General features: G+C 47.6%; 8 protein-coding genes across 8 annotated transcripts; 3 read left to right on the plus strand and 5 right to left on the minus strand.

Moving 5' to 3' along the window:
- Positions 1 to 118: 118 nt before the first annotated feature.
- Positions 119 to 964, minus strand: F4807DRAFT_469134 (uncharacterized protein; the record flags this gene model as incomplete). The annotated part of the gene is made up of 1 exon (XM_048002676.1): positions 119 to 964. One exon carries the CDS (start codon positions 962 to 964, stop codon positions 119 to 121), a length of 846 nt encoding a protein of 281 aa, XP_047852135.1.
- Positions 965 to 2786: 1822 nt separating this feature from the next.
- On the plus strand, positions 2787 to 4060 carry F4807DRAFT_433947 (uncharacterized protein). The gene has a single exon (XM_047998741.1). The coding sequence runs from the start codon at positions 2984 to 2986 to the stop codon at positions 3761 to 3763; it is 780 nt and encodes a 259-aa protein (XP_047852136.1). The 5' UTR covers positions 2787 to 2983; the 3' UTR covers positions 3764 to 4060.
- Positions 4061 to 4257: 197 nt separating this feature from the next.
- On the minus strand, positions 4258 to 6574 carry F4807DRAFT_433951 (alpha/beta-hydrolase). The gene is made up of 6 exons (XM_047998742.1): positions 6317 to 6574; positions 6126 to 6203; positions 5722 to 6072; positions 5549 to 5662; positions 4895 to 5488; positions 4258 to 4807 (listed from the first exon to the last, which is right to left on the minus strand). The coding sequence occupies exons 3-6, from the start codon at positions 6048 to 6050 to the stop codon at positions 4729 to 4731; spliced, it is 1116 nt and encodes a 371-aa protein (XP_047852137.1). The 5' UTR covers positions 6051 to 6072; positions 6126 to 6203; positions 6317 to 6574; the 3' UTR covers positions 4258 to 4728.
- Positions 6575 to 6735: 161 nt separating this feature from the next.
- On the minus strand, positions 6736 to 11868 carry F4807DRAFT_433955 (FabD/lysophospholipase-like protein). Its single transcript, XM_047998743.1, has 10 exons — positions 11487 to 11868; positions 10934 to 11404; positions 10638 to 10801; positions 10349 to 10457; positions 9210 to 10203; positions 9044 to 9151; positions 8648 to 8991; positions 8532 to 8592; positions 7337 to 8469; positions 6736 to 7262 (listed from the first exon to the last, which is right to left on the minus strand). Exons 1-10 carry the CDS (start codon positions 11554 to 11556, stop codon positions 7087 to 7089), a joined length of 3630 nt encoding a protein of 1209 aa, XP_047852138.1. The 5' UTR covers positions 11557 to 11868; the 3' UTR covers positions 6736 to 7086.
- Positions 11869 to 13020: 1152 nt separating this feature from the next.
- Positions 13021 to 14362, plus strand: F4807DRAFT_433960 (uncharacterized protein). Its single transcript, XM_047998744.1, has 2 exons — positions 13021 to 13639; positions 13696 to 14362. Exons 1-2 carry the CDS (start codon positions 13380 to 13382, stop codon positions 14207 to 14209), a joined length of 774 nt encoding a protein of 257 aa, XP_047852139.1. The 5' UTR covers positions 13021 to 13379; the 3' UTR covers positions 14210 to 14362.
- Positions 14363 to 15094: 732 nt separating this feature from the next.
- Positions 15095 to 17227, plus strand: F4807DRAFT_433963 (FAD-binding domain-containing protein). The gene is made up of 3 exons (XM_047998745.1): positions 15095 to 15448; positions 15506 to 15693; positions 15744 to 17227. Exons 1-3 carry the CDS (start codon positions 15380 to 15382, stop codon positions 17209 to 17211), a joined length of 1725 nt encoding a protein of 574 aa, XP_047852140.1. The 5' UTR covers positions 15095 to 15379; the 3' UTR covers positions 17212 to 17227.
- Positions 17228 to 17273: 46 nt separating this feature from the next.
- F4807DRAFT_172596 (putative GNAT family acetyltransferase) lies at positions 17274 to 18227 on the minus strand. Its single transcript, XM_047993483.1, has one exon. It carries the CDS (start codon positions 17960 to 17962, stop codon positions 17336 to 17338), a length of 627 nt encoding a protein of 208 aa, XP_047852141.1. The 5' UTR covers positions 17963 to 18227; the 3' UTR covers positions 17274 to 17335.
- On the minus strand, positions 18150 to 20004 carry F4807DRAFT_469139 (uncharacterized protein; the record flags this gene model as incomplete). The annotated part of the gene is made up of 4 exons (XM_048002677.1): positions 18150 to 18404; positions 18493 to 19126; positions 19202 to 19745; positions 19818 to 20004. The coding sequence occupies 4 exons, from the start codon at positions 20002 to 20004 to the stop codon at positions 18387 to 18389; spliced, it is 1383 nt and encodes a 460-aa protein (XP_047852142.1). The 3' UTR covers positions 18150 to 18386.
- Between the last annotated feature and the right edge of the window lie 33 nt (positions 20005 to 20037).

Genomic DNA, 20037 nt, shown 5'->3' on the forward strand with positions numbered 1-20037 from the left:
AGAGACTATATCAATTTCCTTTATTCAATTACGATGGAGGTAACACTGAGTATCTATATCTCCAGTGGCCGTTGCCACTCCAAAGCCCTTAAGACATAACGATACCTACTCAGGTATCTTATTGTGTCTCGTATCGCGTAGTATCCCAAACGATCTTGATATCGATCTCGCGGCCGCTCATACGAAAGGAATGTTCTATCTGTTCAGCAGCTGTCTTGACAGGTCTCTGATACTCAAATCGTATGGAACTTAAAATTTTGTCTCTGGCGAGAGTTTCATCCCAGGAATCAGGGTACTGAAATCCTCTTTGGAGAAGGCCTTGGTCTATTAAGAACATGAAATTATTGCGTTTGCAGCGAAGTGGGGGCACTCGTAGGATAGATAAAGTTTTAAGAGCACAAAGCTCATCGGGTAGGTAATTGTAGAATTCCGGCTTGAGTTCTTTGCGCACACAGAGATTTAGATGGGTAACATGTCGCCACCAATCACTGTAGCATTTATCAAAAGCGAAGTATCGTGGCCTCCACCATTCCGGAAGCAGATCATAGGTGACGAACCCGTCCTTCTTAAAGTCAACCCAGGCAAACGGTGATGACGCCGCCACGCGAGGAGCCTTCCCTCTCAGAGCATGGCCCAATTGACGCCAGTTATTGAGCTTTTGTACTGGGTATCTGGAAACCCTGAGGTCGATTTTGACCCGCATTGGGTCCACAGGAATCTCTTCAGTGATGAAGATTCTGCGCTGGAAGTCATAAGCTCCGTAGCAAAGACCTTCCGTAAAATAGAACATAAAGTGTCTGACCTCGAGCCTATCCTCGCGCCAGAAATCCCATATCATGAGCTGGAGTTCTGGAGGTAGCTTCTGAAAGAGACGAAACCGATGTCTGGGAGCTGTCGTATAGGTTTCGGTCTTCGGCTTCAGAGGCCGAACGCCTGGACGAAGGTATCTCCGACGAAAAGGCATAGTAATGGAAACTAGATAAGTTGTGTTCGCTCCCGTGTCCTCAAGAATAACACGTGATTACCTAGGCAGGGATCCTTGGGCGTTATAAGGTCCTGTATGTAAAAAGATTCTGTGTGATTCTGGAAATGACTGGCCGCTCCTAGAAAGAGGTGTCTGGGTGTTAATAGATGGAGACAGACGTAAGAAATGAGACGGAAATCTACGAATTTATAGATTGGTGTTCACGTAGGTGCCTATTTACGTTGATAGGAAGTGCCTGAGGAGATGAATCTTCCTGGGGGGACGTATCACTTAGCATAGGTACCTACCTTGTATCATCCCCTTGAAGCTCTGTCTCCTTTCATGACAACATCTTTATTTCCTTTGGGAGACTTAGGAATCACTTATATACTTACTTAGGTAGGTAGGTAGGCGTCCCCTTTTACTATCCCCTAAGATATTTACTACCCGAGGCAATACGCATCCCCACTGGGCACGTTAGTGCATATGCCCCAACAACAATATCCCCCTAACTAGAAGTTGCCCAAGACAAAGTTCCAAGAGTAGAATACCATTAAACTAATCTAGAATTACTTTTCGCTAATCAGATATCAGCTAGGTATAGTAGGTGCCGATAGGCTGTTACTTGTGCTTCGATGTATTATAATAGCTGAACTGCTATGTAGACGACCGTGAGTTAAGGAGAAACCATATCCTACGACGGTAATAACCGGCTTGCTGAGACGGAGGATATAGGGGTAATTCAAGGCAATAGAAGTCATATTATTGTCGATAAGCTGTTATAAATTTTCGGGCTTAGAAGCTAGCATGCTCTCGGGAACTACCAGCCTCCTAGCATGTTATGGGGATGGGCGTTCAGCCGCCTCCCCTGCACCCCTACTTTGCCCACCTACTTTTATCAGCCGATTCGATCATAAGTATCCGCTTAAAGAAGGTCAGTCATATACATCTAGATCTTGCATCTACCCAGGCACTTACATATATGCAAGTAATTACTCATATACGGACCCATTATCATCTACCATAATGTCGTTGCCATTGACGCCGCCATGCCATCCAAAAGAGCGTTGAGTGAACATAAAAAAGCTGTAGGTATGGTAAGCCAAGAACTCCGGGCATATGATAATCCTTGCGTCAAAGGCTTCTCATCATGACAATGCCATCTGCGTCATTCAAGCGCTCAATCGCTCACGCGCTCAACTCTTTTCAGCTGGCTACCTCACTTTGCTCGTCACCGCCCGGGCCAGCGCACTGACGCTCGTCAGCCATCTCGCCCCGCTTTTAGTCCAGGGCTGTTGGAAAAACTGTTTTGCAACGCTGTCGACAATACATGAACGGAGAGCTTGGCACGTCGAGAGCGCATTGCCGAGTTGTGGCGATGTCTACATTTTTATATACATAGATCGAGGCCCGAACTTTCCACTGACTAGGTCACGTTGTCCGAATTCCAGCTCGCAAAAACCTATCAAGTTTCTTCCCTTCGGCAAGGCGGCCACTAGAGGAGGCAGGGGGCCATTTCCCGATGAAGTCATAACCGCTTTTTAGTGTAGAAAATTTTGTACCTGCATGTCTACGGCTATCGTTGGCGAGGAGATCAAGGTCCGTCGATGAATTACGGTAGTAAAAGTGGCTCACCGTTTGTGTTCGTGGCCACGTGTATGCAAGCTGGTTTGGCGAAGCGTCAAAGAGCCGTCGTGATTGGCTATTTACCTGGTTACATATCAGCCCTACATATGGTCGCATATGTCGTCTCAGGATAAATGCAAAATATATGTGGCTGAACAGTGCCTAATGCAATTTTTATCCCAATCATTGATTCGCGCCGATATACAAATGGCTGCATAACACGTAACCAAACCTGGCAAGCGTCAGAGCCCAAGTCACCCATAGCAGTGTTAATCGGCAGGGTGACGTGGTAATAGCGCTTTACCACGTCGATAATGCTTGGAGATTAATATGGGAAAGGGTACCGGGGGTACCTATCCTATAGGTAAGTAAAGTAGATCCCCCGAAGCCAAAATGTCCACCTCCAGATTGCGATCACAACCCTCTCCGGGCATCATGTCCTTGATAACACCAGCCTTATTTTTCATCGCAGCATTGTCTGGAAGCTACCTATTCTCATTCAAAACCCGGCATTCAAGACGTTCGAGGACGCGCGATCTAGTTTCGACGCGCGATCTCGACTATGAGTCGGAGGATGACAGTGTCAATAACAACGAACGCGACACTGGGCGCGACAATGGCGGTGAACAGGAACATGACCATATGGCGGCCAGCACAGAATCACGACAACTTGTCTATGACTCAGGAAATGACGACGATTTCCTCATAGTACTGGACAGGCCTCAATTTCGGACGCAATTTGGTGTCAGATCGGGCGCGGCGGTCCGTGGATATCCCAGCTACGGAGGCGTCTATGTCCTCCACTGCAACGCGGTTGAGCTCGACTTTCTAGGGCTCGACCGCTTTCACATCGCGATGAGAGCGCTGGATCAAGAAGAGGAGGATGCGCATTGCAACAACATGCGCAGGCTCGGAGCGACGTGGTGGGAGAGCGAAGCAGCCTACCGACAAAAGACCATGGACCCGGATCGGTCGGGCGACCCGGTCACGTTTGTGGGATGGCCGCCAGGAGGCGGCGTCTGGGTCCTAAGAACCACCCACGAAGATGCATCGGCGAGAGGTGTCGGCAGAATCAACAACTGCCACACCATGGAGGAGCGCTGTCGCCTAATCAACCACATGGGCGGCACCTTTTACGAGAACCCGAGAGAGGGTCTATACCTGGAATTCTAAACAAACAGATTCCGGTTATGACGGCCCCGAGGATCATGAAGCTATTGAAGATTATGTGAAAAACGAAGTCTCATTCGATCTTTCAAATCATCCCCACGGATACGACCAAAAAAATTACTGTAACTACTACACGATGTATTATAACGATGATTCCCTGCCTCACGGTTGGACAGGAATTGGATTTTCGTACAATTAAACTTGGATATGGAGGCGTCGGCGTGATGTTAGATATAAATACGGTTTCTCGCATTGGATTTTGTTAGTTTAGCTAAGTCAAAATGCCATCCTTAGCTGAAAGTTCTTATTCCATCGTGCACTAGACTCGTCTGAATGTTTGAAAAAATGAAAACTCGTATCTGATGTCCTCTCTAGCGTCCGCCGTCGCATCGCTAGTTCGGAAAAGAGCTGGCATCCTACATTTTTTGGTCATGCGATACGGGCAGATCCGGCCTTAGTATGGAAAGTGTTGCATCAATATGCACGTTAGCGTTGTCAATCAGTGCACTGCATGTTGGCTGCGCAATTGGTAGGCCTGGCAGCCTTACCACCAGCTGGGCTGCAAGCGCTCCTCTGTGCTACGGCATATTCCTTGTGTAACAACAAGATCAGAAGAAGCGACGGTGAGGTCCGCGATGGTCTTTTCTGGGGAAAAGTATCTAAGAATTGTACCATATACACCTCTGTAGATACCTATAGGTAGTAAAGTTATAAGGGTCTGTTATCTACTGGTTCCACTACTTGGATGTATATTAATGTCTATGAGACTCGTCGGAGTTGACGGATGTCTGCCTGGTGTCAGGGGGGATACTTCTGTATAAACCGTTCTTTTATAGATACTCTTGAGGATATTATCATAATTATCTAGGGCTTTTCATCGCATGTAAAATTTAGCAAATAATTACCACGAAGTAAAAACCAGTCTGGGTCAATTTCTTTTCAAGTCCCTCATATTACTCCATTCCCCTTTATACCCCCTGGCGCTTAAGGAAGTCAAAAATCGTCTTGAACGCCTGCGGGGCTACCTTGTGCAAATTGAGGTTATGACTGCAAAAGAATCAGGTTAACATGATTGCTATGAATCCGGATATATGAAGCTCTAATTCTAACTAGGTAGGCATTGGAAGAACTCACCCAGAAGGTAGGTTGTCAACGGTCTCAACAGCCTTGGCGCCGGAGAACGTGTCCTTCATGCCATCAAGAAGGCCAACGCAGTTACCACCACAAGCAGACAGGTCAAACTGGCCCTGGATAACGAGTACAGGTGCGGTAACTGCTGCGAAGTCGAGGGGACTACTTGCAAGCAGCGACGGTAGCTCACCAACGGCAAACGGCTCGCTGCCCTGATAGTGCGACCACTCAGCGACGCGACGTTCGAAGTGCTGCTCTTCGCCAAAGTAGACGTACGTCTCGGCATACAAATCCACAGAAGTCAGGTACCCAGGATCCAAGGAGCCCCAGCGCAGAGGGTTAGCATGTTTGGCGACACGGAAACCCGAGCCGGCGAGAAAAGGGGTGAAGTAAGTGAAGCCACCCGCAAAGCCGGTCAGAACGATGGCGTCGATAGCGGTCGTTTTGCTGGCGGCGGATGCGACTGTTAGGTAAGAACCGTAGCTATGGCCCACAAGAGCTACTTTGCTGGCGTTCACGGCCTTTCGCCCATAGTCGATGAGCGCGTCTAGCACAGCTGCTTCTACTTGGAACTGAGCATCGTTGACCGCGTCAACCCTAAGCGTACAATGTCTTGTTAGTTATCCCTAATTAGGTCAGGGGTTGGTTTTAGCTTACTTGGAGGATGAGCCGACACCGATGCGGTCGTAGTTGAGGACAGAGTACCCAGCGGCAACAGCAGCTTCAACGAAGTTGTACGCCTTTGAGTTCTCGAAATTTGGATTGAAGTACCTGTTCTCGAGTCAGAAATTTCGTCTAGCCAGCTTGACTCGAGAGAGGTATGAACATACAGCTTTGACTCGATGATACCGTGAGTTAGGACTAGCAGCGGGCCGCCCGTTCCACACAACGTAGCGCCAACAGTGAAAGTGCTCTTCACCGGCGCGGCAGTCGTACCAGCCATAGGCAAAGGGTCTGTAGGGTTGGTAAAGTCCCGCCTAGTAAGGTTCAACGTTAAGGCGACTACATCCCAGTCATCGTTGACCGTCGCGTTTACAATGAAGCGTGGAACGCTGACAGTGACCGGTATCTTGATCTCTCTGCAGCTTGAGTTCGTAGGGTATGGCAAGGCCAAAGCTGTCGCGGCCAGCCCAAGGGTAAATAGGGGGTAGGCAAACATCTTTGCGATCAGGAGACAAGGACTGGATAAAGTGATGAGATGATGGGATGTTGAGGCGATGAGACTGCTGCATACCTGCTGGCTGTCGGTAGACATGTTTATATATCTATCTCCCTGGTCATTACGGGAGAGGAGTCTGGTAGATAGCGCCGCCTACGCATCCAGCATTGATCAGCTTTCAGTGTATAAGAAGACTAGTATCCATCGGTCCCCACAGGCTGCTGACAACCATACTTGATGAAGAGCGGAACATATCCTATACTGACCAATTTCACTTCATGATGCGAGTTGCTCAGAAAAAAGACCCGTGCACTACTACGGGGGTAGATTTCGCCGCTAGTTAATCGCGAATATGAGATAGAAAGAGAATATCCACCAACATATCCAGCCCCATATTGTCAGCTTGACGATACTTGGGAAGCTACTGAGTAGACATGATTACTAAACACATTCACAGACGAGGTCCCCTTCGTTAAGTTACTTTCCTAATACCAGGGCATATCTCAATGAGACGAGGTATGTTGTGAGAGTGCCATATGCTCCGAATCGGGTAGAGTGGACCGTCAACCCCTCTACTACCGCCATCTCGTGCTAGCTTCATACGGTAAAGTCGCATCTCGTTACCCTCCCAAAAGGGTAGTCAAGGACGCGGGAGGAATTAAGTTATCGCATTGATTCCAAATCGGCCAAGGATTATTGTAGGGCTGGGCTTACATGCGAGGGATGAATTATTCCCCAAGCTTCAAAGCCAGCTACGAGGGTAGATTCTCGCGTCTACGATAGACTTCTTTCCTAAGCGAGGCCTAATTATCTTCAAATTTTCAAAATGAATCCCTGGTACACACCTTTGTAAGCATTTACATAACACACTTTATTTTTATGATATCAATACTGGCTTCGCTCTTATAATGTCCGCGACGATTAGAAAGTCAATCCACCATATGAACCCTTCCAGGCACTACTAAAGTTACATGACCTTCATTCCATTAATGTAAATATATACCCTTATTACATTAGGAATTAGAAGTTAAGCATCTCATCCTTCTAATTCTGCACGGAATTTCGAGTCTCCATCAAGCTCCAACTTCGCAAATGAGTCGATACTGGGCGCAGGGCTCGGGAGTGAATCTCCCTCGTTTGCTCTTAGGGCGTTAGTCGTGACCGATGACCGTTTCTCGATGATGGATGAGCGTGTTCTGGAGGACGATGAACCTATAGGAAAATGTTTGTCAGTCTGTTTTCTCCTTTACCCCGCATTCAGGGGTTACTGAATATGCATTGCTTACCTCCTTGATAGAGTAGCCCACCGTTATCCTCACTCATGAGTTTCCGCGGAAAGCCGCTGATAGGTAGGACCGTGACGCCGCTTGGATAAGGACGAGTCTGCAAGCAAAGCGATATGGTGACCTGTGCGTTTTCCGTCGTGGAGTTGATCCTGACGGGATTCAGATCGAAATTCCCTTGCAGATGCATATCTTCCAATACTGAATTCGTAAGGATAATCTGCCGCGGCGGCCACGGTGCGCCTGCCTCTTCCCGTACTTCGAGCAGGAAATACGGCTCGAAGTCTCCATCTAGTCGCGAGATGAGAAACCAACCTAGAGCCTTGAGCTCCGAAGAGGACAGCCGGAATCTGCAGAAGACAGATCCTGTGCAAGTATACCCAGAAGTCGTCTGCTTTACACCACTCCCGTCCTTCTCGAAGAAGAAAGTGCTGGCAACTAGCCGATGCGCGGCTTCGATGATCTCCTGTCGATTCTGTCGCAATACCTCTGCGGTCTCCCTCTCCACGGACTCCATCTTCTGCACCTCATCAAACTTGGGCAGCTTGGTAAGAAGTTCGGGACAGATCCGCATATACCGTCGACGAGTCTCCTCGTCCTTCATCAAGCTGCTGGACATGAAGCGGTTCCATGTTATCTCGCATTGTCGTTGATCGTTCAGCTTTTCCGTCTGACTAGGGACAGGATTGTTAAAAGACACTAGCATGGGTGTTTTGGGATCGCGGACGACGTATCCGCTGGTGGTCGCCGCCTTCCATAGGCTTGCGCCGTCCGACGACGGAGAGGTTGGCGTAGTCTGACGCTTGGAGTAGTTGCCAGCTCCGCCCCGACCTTGCCTAATTACGGCGCTGGTGCCCCCAAGACCGGTGGTGGTTACTGTCTCGTTAGTCAGAGATCGCGAGGACCTATATGCACTTGAGTCGTCTATATGGCGGTCTCCCACATTTCTACCTGCGCCAATAGAGAGCATCAAGTCAGGAGGGGAGTCGGCTATGTCGTTCCATATTGATTTAGCCTCATAATGAGCAACCACTGTTGGACATGAATAACGTAAGTCATTGTTGGCGTACTCCTGGTTAGTTTCGGCTTTGAGGTAGGACTTGAAGAAAGGGGGCGTGGCTGATGTTGCTCGGGCGCTTTGAAAATTTACGAGGTTAGCCCCATTTCCATTTCTGAAGTCTGCGACATGGAGACTTACGCTTCCCAGATAAGCATTTCTTTCGATGGCGAATCTGATCGCACGAACTTATAGGGGAGTTCTATAATGCTTGTCAGCAAGTTCTATCAGTCATCTAGTATTAGCAGGAGAAGTACTCTTTCCAGGAAGATCCAGCCGATTATAGTTCGCAAAGATGACAGGCTGTCGTTCAATACCCGTTGAAGCTGTAACAGCGACCTTCATCGAGGAAACTACATGGGATCGATGGGTCGCGCTCCCAAAAAAGGGTTGATCTGACAGATATCTCTTTAGAGCTTTCGCGAAAGGCTTGGTCTTATACAGACTGCCATGATAGAGACTGGACAATGCACCAAATATTGGTACACTAGTCATCTCTCTGGGAGTGAAACCCTCACTGCACATATCTTTGAACTTCTCCATTGTCGCGTTGACGGACCATTTCTTAACTCCCAAGGCAATGGCGATGATACCGCCCGCACTCATTATCCAGTTAGCCTAGTGCAAACCATCAGGTACCACACGAAACTCACTTAGTGCCAACGACCAGATCAAAAAATAGTTGGATGGGTAAATCAGGACCCAGTATCTTCTCTATCTCTGCCAGAACTTGAAGCTGTATAATACCTCGGATGCCACCGCTGTGATTATCTCATTAGTAATTTCCTAAGCCATGATGCGATGAAGTTGACAGCATACCCATCGAGACACAGAACTCGACTACCAGCATAACGCGGTTTGGTAGATATAATCCACGGAGGGTTTGCAATAACGTCGCGAACATGTAAGGGGCAATGGCTAATCTCAATTGTGGTTCTTGATGTCCTGGTTCCGTAAATTTGAATACAGGGGAAACAGAGAACATGTCCACATGGCAGAGCACACTCAGGTAATTCTCTTAGGCAGCAGAGACACGCGGAGTAGCTGATGAATTCGGTCGCTGCGCCTAGTACATTGGAATACAGCTCGTTGAGACGCTCTTGGTGGATAATAGCAGCAATTTGGAGCTCGTTCCTATCTAAGAAGTCCTGCCCGAGCTTGTAGCAGGAAGACTGGACTTGAGCTAGGCTTGCTTTCAGTAACTGCTCCCAGACAGGTCGGAAAGCCGAAACATTGAAATGGGACTCGTAGTCTCCGTTGCCGATGATTTTTCCCTGCTTGTTCTGATGTCCCTTAGGGTTGTGGCCTGACCTGACGTTGCAGCATTGGCCGAGGTCTCCATCGTACGACGGGTTCGTAAAACTACATGGACAATACAGATCGGCGAACGTCTGCAATGCGCCAGCGCAAGGCTTGGCGTATCGGTCATCTAGAAGACGGGCTGCGCTACCAGGTAAGTTTTGGCGTACGGCATCAAGCATAACGCATGAAGCTATCATCGGTCCCATAGCTCGGAAGATCTGCTCTACGTCACTGCTGAGAAATGGATCGCATGACTTTTCTTTGATTGCCAGCGCCAGGTTCAGTATATTACCCTCGAAGTTTCGGGAGATGGGACTATGTCGAAGTGTTTCCTTGACGAAATCGAATGGTGTATTGAGGTCCTTGGTAAAATGATCGTATGCTGCTTGGAGGTAGAATTGGAGCTTCTCTGTATTGGCTAGCATACGAACTTGCCTCTTCCTAAGATATGAAGCCTTGCATTGGTATCTAAGCAGGTCACAAAGCTTGCCAACTTGTTCATTCATCAACACTGTCATCAGGTCAGCATTTGAATATATATGGCCTCTTGAAAGGAGCTTTATCAGACTTCCAGTGCTCCACGATATGTGTTGAATCTCCCCAATGGTAGCATTCCTCCCAAAAGAAAATGGATAAAAGTAGAAAAGACTCCTTACTGTATGAACCCTTATACGGGATCCGCACAACGCTTATGGAAGCATAATAACACTCGAGAAGTTCCTTGGTGCTCTTTATAGTTTTTCCGCGTCTTTTCCATGTGTGTACCTATATCATGTTAGCGTCCGATATAACCTCCAGCTTCCCTTGCTGCCCATCCAAGGGGCACTCAGTGACGAAGTCGGTATAAGGTCCAGGAGGAGTTTAACATACTGTCAATGCATTAGTCTCTATTGAGTAGGTGACTAAAGAAATATATAATCTTAGTATGAAGCGTCGGCACGTACCATGTTCTTGCAAAGCCGGTTCACGTGAAATAGCATCCTGTATCTCTGTCATTAGCATCTGGGTAGCCTTGGTGACATCCCATTCCTTCTCGTCAACGTTGATATCGGTGGCGTTAAAGACGATAATCGCGTGAGGAAGTACAGGTTGGTTGAGCGACTTATCGACTAGGATATCAATGGTCAGTATTCGCCACTAGAATACCTAAGCTTCCAGGCTACGCGGATTCATATGAACAAGATGCGCTCAAGTCCAACGGTATGGGAATCAATACGACAGAAAATACCGAATAGACATACTTGAAGCTGCGCCCCATCGTATCAACTTATCGAGGACGACTGATTCGAATGACCTGGGATTTCGCAAGACGAATACCACGACATCGGAAAAAGTATAGAGGATGCGAGGATATAGCTGACTGACGGCATACTCTCGTCTCTGGGTGTAGGGTGTGTCTGCCCATGCGATCTTTCTAGTTAAGCAAGGCCTGCTGGTGCCGACATCGTCCGTATCATTTCTGCTTGAACCCTGCGGATTATGGCGAAGCTGCTTCGGGATGGCCTCTCCTCCACTCAGGCCTTCGCAATCAACTAAAAGCAATGGATGACTACCGTATAAAGTTGAAGGGTCCGCATAGAGGTGGACATCGCCTGTGGTAGAAATGCGATCATGGCTAGAGGATGTCACAGGCGCATAGTAGCTAGCACCCTCAGGGGCCGTTAGGTCATGACGATCAATAAGGAGTTTTATCAGGGTGCTCTTCCCGACGCCTACGTGTCGCGTCAGCCACGATTGTGCTTCAGTAGGTACACACGTAAGAACTTAGAATGTATGACTGGAGTGAAATCTTACCAGTTTCTCCAATGAATGTCGCTAATTGGGGATATCGTTCGCTAGTCTCGTCGGTAACGGTTTCGCTCATAATCGCGGCGAACCGCCCGAAGTCACGGAATAGGGGGTGACCGGAGGCATCGCGACCAAAGCCAAACCATGTCGTATCGCGGTCTTCGAGAAGCTCTGACTCGTGTTCTTCCTCCGTGCGCGTCGGTTCCAGGATTTGACGTAGCCGATGTAGAACTAGGGGGTCTGCCTTTTCGTGTGGTTTACCGTTCCTGTCGATCACCCATCGCGATTAGCTTGTGTAGTCTATGCTTCCACGAGCAAATCCTGTTATGGGATGTGGATATAACACTAGAATAGTTCCGGAGTTAAGAGGTTTTGAAATCTGTGTACTGACCAACCAACGGCACCAGGTGTGTGCAAGACCCATTTGGGCCAGCAGGCATCGCAGAAGGCGAGGTTATTGCACTGGATGCACGTAAATGTCTTTTCGGCATTCGTTCCGCACGTCTGACAGGGTTGCGATAGTGGTAAACGCCCCGCCATAGTGGATGAGGGTCATCGTAATAGTATAAACCCCTTGAAGTGTGAGCATCTAGTCGTTTCCGGTACGTAATCAAATCTTGGAGAATGGGCAGGGAGCCCTCGGAACTCGAGAAACAGAACCCTTGGAAATACGGGGGATGCTGGGCTGGCTGACTGGGCGCTTCCCCTCTTCGGCAGTCAGCCGCAGAGGGGGACGATGTGTGAGTGTAACCCGGACAAGCATTCTTGGCAGCTTAATTAGATCTCGATAATAGACGCAAGGCAGCGGATAGGTAATGAGTAATTGGATAACCGAAGGCGTGAAGACGATGTCTGTCTGGGACATTGCTTGACTCCGTAGACTACATGTACGCCAATAGCTCGATACTTGTCCCGTAATATTCGCAGACATGTAGCCTTTTCTGCGGCTACCCGTACAAAGCTGGCTGATATTGTAACACATATAGGTATGAGACAAAAATGAATGTTGGCTTGTTTGAAGGCGTTCTAATAATATCTAAAAAGGAAAAAGGAAAACATGGCTGGGAATTCAATTGATCCCGAGTAGCCCCTGAAGTTAACTCAACAGTAATGGATTCTTCTATCAATGCAACTTCGGACTTTCAACTGTCTACCTAGCTATAAAAAATCACATAATGGTGGATCGCACTAAATATTATGAGTTAAACATTCAATGGATTAGGAGGTTTTTCTGTTGGCCGTTCAATTTGTTGCGATGGATGCTACCCGCCTAAATATCTAGGCCCTACATATTACAGCGCCATCTTTAGTTACCTTACCCGTCGCATAAGGCATCTCCAAGTGCGAGATAGCGCTTGTGGCACACCCAGATCCAAGCGGCGACCTTGTTGTCTAGTGGATTAAGCCCTCAGTGGAGCCCCATTATAATTGGAATGGCCCTAGGGAGAAATAGATGCCTGACGCGAGTAAAGGGTGCCTTACGCGAGAAAGGTAATGCCTTACGCGGTTGATTAGAGCTGTGCCACAGCAAGCTGAACCAGCTTCACGATTATTAACCCCTACATTTCATAGACGATTAACCAATCACCAGTGAGCCTAAGAAGATTTTTGGTCAGAATTGTAACTGTCGAGTCTAATACTTAGGTCGCATCCAGTCCTTGCGACACCATAATTAGGATAGTTAGAGGGCAGTGCAGCTCCATTCTCCGTTTCGATGATGATCTAAACGGCAACATGTCCTAGCATAGATGGAAAGGTAGGTGAACAGGTTGGTATATAATACGATCTTGATCCCGATATTCTCCTAGGCCTCATCTCCATCAGCAGCTTTATTGTGATCAGTAATTTCACAGACGACCTGTATATCGCAGCTGGTTCATACCTACTCATTCATCAAAAATGGCTTCTTCGACAGGTCTACCCGTGGCTCTATTAGTCATATATCTTACATTATCTCTACCAACTATTTACATCACTTTCAAGCATGGGTTGAAGCATGGTGCTATAGTTGGCTGGTTTTTTCTATTCACCTTCTGTACTCTCCGGATTATTGCGAGCATCCTCGAATTAGTAGACGCTACTGGTTCAAGCGCCTCATTGGTTGCTAGCATAGGATTGTCTCCTCTACTTGCTGCTACTTGCGGAATTCTACATGAGTCGTGAGTCACTTCCATTCTATGTAATCAAACCCCGTTCACACTAACCATATTCATAGGCGGGTTCACATCCTTCCAAAGGCGCGTCGACCCTTCGACACGCCATACCTCATCTTTTTTCACATTCTTGTCACGACTGCCATCGCACTGGTTGCTTCAGGGGCCTCGAAACTCAACAATCCCTCGCTTCCCCCTGATCAGATGAAGCGAAGCCAAGGCTTGGTGAAAGGAGGTATGGTTTTGTTGCTGCTTGGCTGGATTTCCCTTGCGACCGTCACTTTCGCCACATTTCAGCATATCTTGACTCACGCCTCCGGCAAAGTAGCAGAGATGGGGGGAGGAAAGAAGCTACTTATTGCTGTCGCTTTCTCGATACCATTCCTAGGTATCCGAGTAATGGAAAGCCTAGTTTACTTCTTCAGTCAAAACCCGCTGCTCAACCCGGTTTCAGGCAGTCTTGGTCTTCGAGTTGGGTTACAAGTTATAGAGGAGATCATTGTGGCCTTATCTCTCATTGCTGCGGGTATCCTCACGCGAAACATTGGGGGGGGCAGAGCCGGTGGACAGTTATGAGGTGGCACAGACTTACTGAAGTCTTCGTGGTTCGGAAAAGCTGATAGTCAGGTACAATAACTACCTAGAGTATAACGCAACGGGAAATTATACATCTACCTAGGGTTATAAATAGTATTAGCATGAAATTCATATTAGATACTTATACAGGACTGATACACACCTACGTGCGGTAGTAAATCAAGGCCCCGGATTAAGGGGTCCGTTAAGAGCATTACTTAGTCAGCAGGGACTGTGTCCTATTATCCACTTACTACGCATAATCATTTGTTCACCTTCTTTTATGTCATCATATCACCATTACACGTCCCTTGGAGCTTTAAATCATGGCGACAGGTAGGTAGATAGGTACCTAGTTAACAGAAATTGGCGCTGAGGAATGGCAACACCTAGTAGGTGACCTCCTAACCACCCAATTTCAGCTATGGCCAGCCAGTACACTAAGGTTAGTAAGGGAGAATCCTCCCTAGCATTGCTGCCTCTCAGGGAGATGTTTGAAAAAGAAAGAGTATGGATACCTACGCATGCATGGCTCGTATATCGTATAGCATTCATCTCGGTTGAAGGATTACCTTATATTCTAATCTCCGAGCGAATATCCTTACTAATAAGCTCATATCCCAGTGTCATTGAAGAAAGTAATGCATGGAACAGTAACGGGGAGTCGGATTAGTCAAGGCGGATGCCCAGGACTCTTCCGGCCAGATGCGGATTCTCGCATGCGAACACGGTCAACACAAAGGGGTCCGGACCGAAGAAGTCTCGCTCCCGAGAGCTTTGAGGTCGCGGAGGGAAGTGGGGACTCCGATTAGTTAGGTATCTATCCATATATTAACCTGCTGTACTCAGGACGGGTTCTAGGAAGATGGATACCCAATTAGCTGACTTGATTTTCCTGCGCGCGACACCATTTTTGGGATAGTACTGGGATGAACCCGCAGATAGGATCTCCCTAACTTGAGTACAGGCGGTAAGAACAGGGGTTGCCCAGCATGGCGGCGCACAGTCCAGTCATCGTCCACCCCTCTCGGTAAGATACCTATATAAACAGCGTTCATGAACGCGGTATGGCAGCGTGGTTTTCGGTAGGCGAGGATATACGAAAGGGGAAACCTCTATTTCCTGTATTTAAATATCTCTACTTCTCTATGTTGAGAAATTCTATAAAAAATGATTTGCGGTAAAAAACGCCTAACTATCGCCTTGCTAATCCGCGTCGCTGTGGTGGGGGCAAGTAGTGTGAGTTTACGCGTATGAACGACGGGGATAGGCAGCTCAGACTGATGAAAATCACAGCCCACGAAATGCAAATACCTGCCCGGCGACGCCAATTGGCCTTCTCATGATGAATGGGCTACGCTAAATAGCACGGTCGGCGGCCGATTGATTGCTACCGTCCCCCTAGGATCACCGTGTCACGATCCTACATACGATGGAGAGCTGTGCGTTTCTCTGCAGAATCAATGGCTCTATTCTGGTATCCAGTGAGTAACTCCTCGTTTTTCAATGATATTTTATGTTTACCTTGATTTAGTTTAGAGTCATCTTCATCTATGATGGCACCCCTATTCGCCAATCAGAGCTGCGACCCTTGGCAACCACGAAGCCGACCATGCACTCTTGGCAACTATGTCAGCTACGCTGTCAACGTGTCCGGGCCAGATGATGTTGTTGCTGCTCTCAAATTCGCCGAGGAGAAGAATATCCGATTTGTCATCCGCAACACTGGTCATGACTACTTGGGTAGATCTACAGGAGCCGGCGCGCTTTCGGTTTGGCTTCATCACTTGAAGAGCACGCAAGTTTTAGACTGGGAGGATTCTTACTATAAGGGCAAGGCTTTGAGGGTTGAAGCCGGAGTCCTAGGATACGAAGCTCTTGCGGCAGCGCATGCAGCTGGACTCGTTGTGCTAACAGGCGAATGCCCTACCGTCGGGATCGCAGGGGGGTACACCCAAGGCGGAGGCCATTCAGCATTGAGCTCTAATTTTGGCTTAGCCGCTGATAACACGCTCTCGTTTGAAGTTGTTACACCTACCGGACAGATATTGACCGCATCGCGAACAGAAAACCAGGACCTCTACTGGGCACTTAGCGGAGGGGGTGGGGGCAACTACGGTGTTGTCATCTCGATGACTGTCCAAACGCACCCAGATACCATGGTAAGCGGCGCATCATTCCAAATCAGCGGTTCGGATGAGGATCCAAACCACATCTTCGAAGCGATAGATGCTTTCCATGCCGCTCTACCTAAGATCGTCGACTCCGGTGTAATGATTATCTACTACTTCACCAATACATTTCTACAGGTTCCGGCCATGACCGCCTATAATAAATCCTTAGAAGAAGTTGAGCAGATTCTTGGGCCTCTTTCCGAATCCCTCTCGGCTATAGGGGTCTCATTGAAACCTAATTACACGGAATTTCCAAGCTACTATGATCATTATAATAACTACTGGGGCCCCCTCCCAGACGGCAACATACAAGTCGGCACCACGCTCTTCGGAGGTCGTCTGATACCTCGCTCGGTTCTTCCTAATTTTTCGTCGACCGCGCGCAAGATTGCAGAGATGGGAGTGACTTACATCGGCGTAGGTCTCAACGTCTCTCAATTTGGACAGAGCAAAGTCAATGCGGTACTACCTAAATGGCGTGATACGATTGTGCATGCGTCACTGACTCTCCCGTGGAGTTTCCAAGTTCCATTTGAGCAGAACGTTGAGACGCAACTCAACATAACCAACGACGTACAGCCTGTTATCGAAGCGGCTACCCCAGGTGCGGGAGCTTATATGAACGAAGCAGACTTCCAACAGAGAGATTGGCAAGAGACCTTCTTCGGGGTGAACTACCCAGAGTTATTGAGAATCAAGGCGAAATATGATCCCGCTAGTCTGCTATACGCCACAGTAGGTGTGGGGAGTGAAGCATACACTATTAGCGAGGACGGACGCATGTGTAGCGCCATCAATACATTTCCTGAACCTATCACAGAGATATAGATTTGTGTATCAAGGTACCTAGTTATTATAATTCTACCTCTTCTATGTCGCAAGTGGCTGTTTTATAGCCATCTAATACGCCCTCCAAATCTTCGTTTAGGTATGACCCCACCTCCAGCAGCATTCACGCCTCCTTTTCGGTTTTCTTCTGTTTCTCTCGCCATTCATCTTCTAACATGCTGAACAAGACGTAGTCTTGCCAGCCACCGTTGAACCACATGTAGTCGCGTTGTCTCCCTTCTTCCGTGAACCCTAGTTTCTTGTATAACCTTACGGCACCGTCGTTAAACGAGAAGGCTCCAATCTGGATGCGATGCAACCCCGCCATCGCGAAACCGTACCATAGCGCCCACATGATTGCTTCGCCACCATATCCCTTTCCTCTATGTGCCTTCGCAATATCGATGCTGATATCCGACCACCTGTGGTGCGCAAGATGCGGCGGGTTCGATTTAAGACATATAATACCGACTGCTTCTCCAGCTATTCCACTAGAAGGTGGATTTTTAACGTCCGTGGTATCAGGCAGGCAGATAATGGCCCCGAGAAGACATTTTTCGGCTATATGCTGTTTGAACTCCTTGCTCATCTTCATACTTTCGGGGGTCAAGAGTCTGTAGGAAGAACCGGATTGCGCCTCTGCATCCTTCTGGATGCGATTTACAAACTCCCCATCCCAGATTGTATCTTCAACAGCGCGGTATATAAGCCTCTCTGAATAAAACGGGTTGAAGGGTTTCGTTGCAGACATCGTTTCTGAGCGTTTGATTGTTGTAATAAAGTTCTAAGGTATGGTGATAATGAGGAGGTTGCGACGTCTGGCGAGTTGGCTGTTAATGTACTATTGGGCCGCGGAAATCTGTGTAATAAGCTGGTACCTAACTGCTTTCGTCTCGCCGATCACCCCGATCTATGTGATTAGTCACAAATCCACCTCCAATTATCTGCAGAGTTGATGAGTTTTCTGCCGGATTGAGAAGCTATGTGAAGTGAGAAGCAAGGGTTTCCCTGCTATATTTCTAAGCAGCAGAATAACTGGTGTATTAATATCTTAATTATACCCTTGCTAATAGTAAACAAATTGTCTTAGTTCACCTAAATCGTTCTGTAGGAACAGGTTATGATGGCCCGCCTGCTGCAAATGCATATCATAGATCAGAACTACCAGTCTCTTCCTACTTGAATTCAAATAGCTATCAAGGTATATCAACATGGGAAATTTCTAGGATAGAAACCCTGAATTGAGTGGGATAATGAGAAAAGGGATAACAGATCACTCACCTTGTCCTTCGTAAGTGGGATGAATGATATCTCTGACGTGTCGTGGGAACTCTGTGGGTCGTCATCTAGAAGCTCTAAGACTTCCTCCCCGACATGTTCCATTTTCATGCGCACTTCTTTCCAGCTATCCTCGTCTTGTGCTTGTATCGAAAATGGCCTTCCCGGTTGAGCAATCAACGTTGGAATTTTAACCTCGCACCGATCATCAAAGCGCTTCGTGAGCGAAACCCTGCCCTTCATTCCCTTCGCCGGATCCCATCTCACCCAGACAAGAGGTGATGTAGCAGTCTTCGTCTTCGTAGAACCATTGTTAGGGCATAAAGGAGTTCGCAGGGAAAAGCCATAGCCAGCATTCAATTCTTTCGCCTCTGGTCTAGCTGATACAGGTAGGACATCGAATAATGTTTCTATACGACCAGGCTTGCCTACACGGACCCGACCCTCGTTAGAAGCGGCGTTTCTGAAGATAGAGTCTCGTGGTAGGTGAAGGTGCATGATATAGGTGGAAGAACCCCTGTAATGAAGTGATTTATCACGCCAGCCAACATTGACCCATTTAAAGATGGTACGCCAAACGCTGAAGTTCAATCTTGATCCCCTATTTCCTTGGCCCTTTCTTTCTGGGCCATAGTTGCTTGAGAAAGTTGTTAGCCTCAATCGAATTTTGTGATATCTTTAGACTAGAAGAAAAAGAGAGCAATGGACTCACTGGATCGCTACTGCTGTCTCGACACCGCGAAATCCCATCCATACAGGACCGCCACTCATACCTTGCATAGCATCGGCTGTGTATCGTAACTGGTTGGGCTTCGCCCCAATACATCTACCTTCCGACCTCCTGGGATTATCGGGAGGGGAATCTCCTGGCATATAGCCACTGACATATACTAAACTATCCTGAAGTATGTCTTTTTTCTCGTCTTCAGAAGACATCTTCTCTCTCGGCAGTGGTGCAAGCCCTAGCATAATATTGAAACCGAATCCACGATGACGGTCCTGTTTCCCCCTCTTCAATAAGATGACTCCATAGTCGAATATGGCGTTGAGTTCACTAGGCTCTTGGAAATAATTCTGGCAGACACGAATCATATCAGGCGTCACCGGGATATCTTGTTTGGTGTGAGGGTCATGAATGATCCTAATATTGGAGCAATAATGCTCCGGCTTGTCGACGAGATTATGTCCAGCCGTCAGAATAACGTCAAAGTTGGAGTTGGGAACGTTAACATAGAAACCGTTGCCGTGCTTTTCTTCTTTATGAGTGTAGGCGAAAGCAATGTGTCAGTTTATCTCTCATCCCATACAATAAATTTTGTTCTACTCACTTCCTAACTTGTCAAATATTAGCTTCACCACCCAGTTCTCCCACCGGCGTGGGGGTGTGGATAGGTCCATTCGAAATTGCTCATCGTTAAAATGTTCATCATTCCTTTGCGTAGAATGATTGAATTTTGCGGGGAGTTTGAAGGTTTTCAGGTTAAAAGTATCAAAATCCTCAAGGTTGTTGCCCATCATCACAACTTTATTCTTTTAATTTTTTTATAT

The sequence above is a fragment of the Annulohypoxylon truncatum genome, assembly GCF_022578515.1.
Source record: "Annulohypoxylon truncatum strain CBS 140777 unplaced genomic scaffold F4807scaffold_26, whole genome shotgun sequence".
Classification (NCBI taxonomy): Eukaryota; Fungi; Ascomycota; class Sordariomycetes; order Xylariales; family Hypoxylaceae; genus Annulohypoxylon; species Annulohypoxylon truncatum.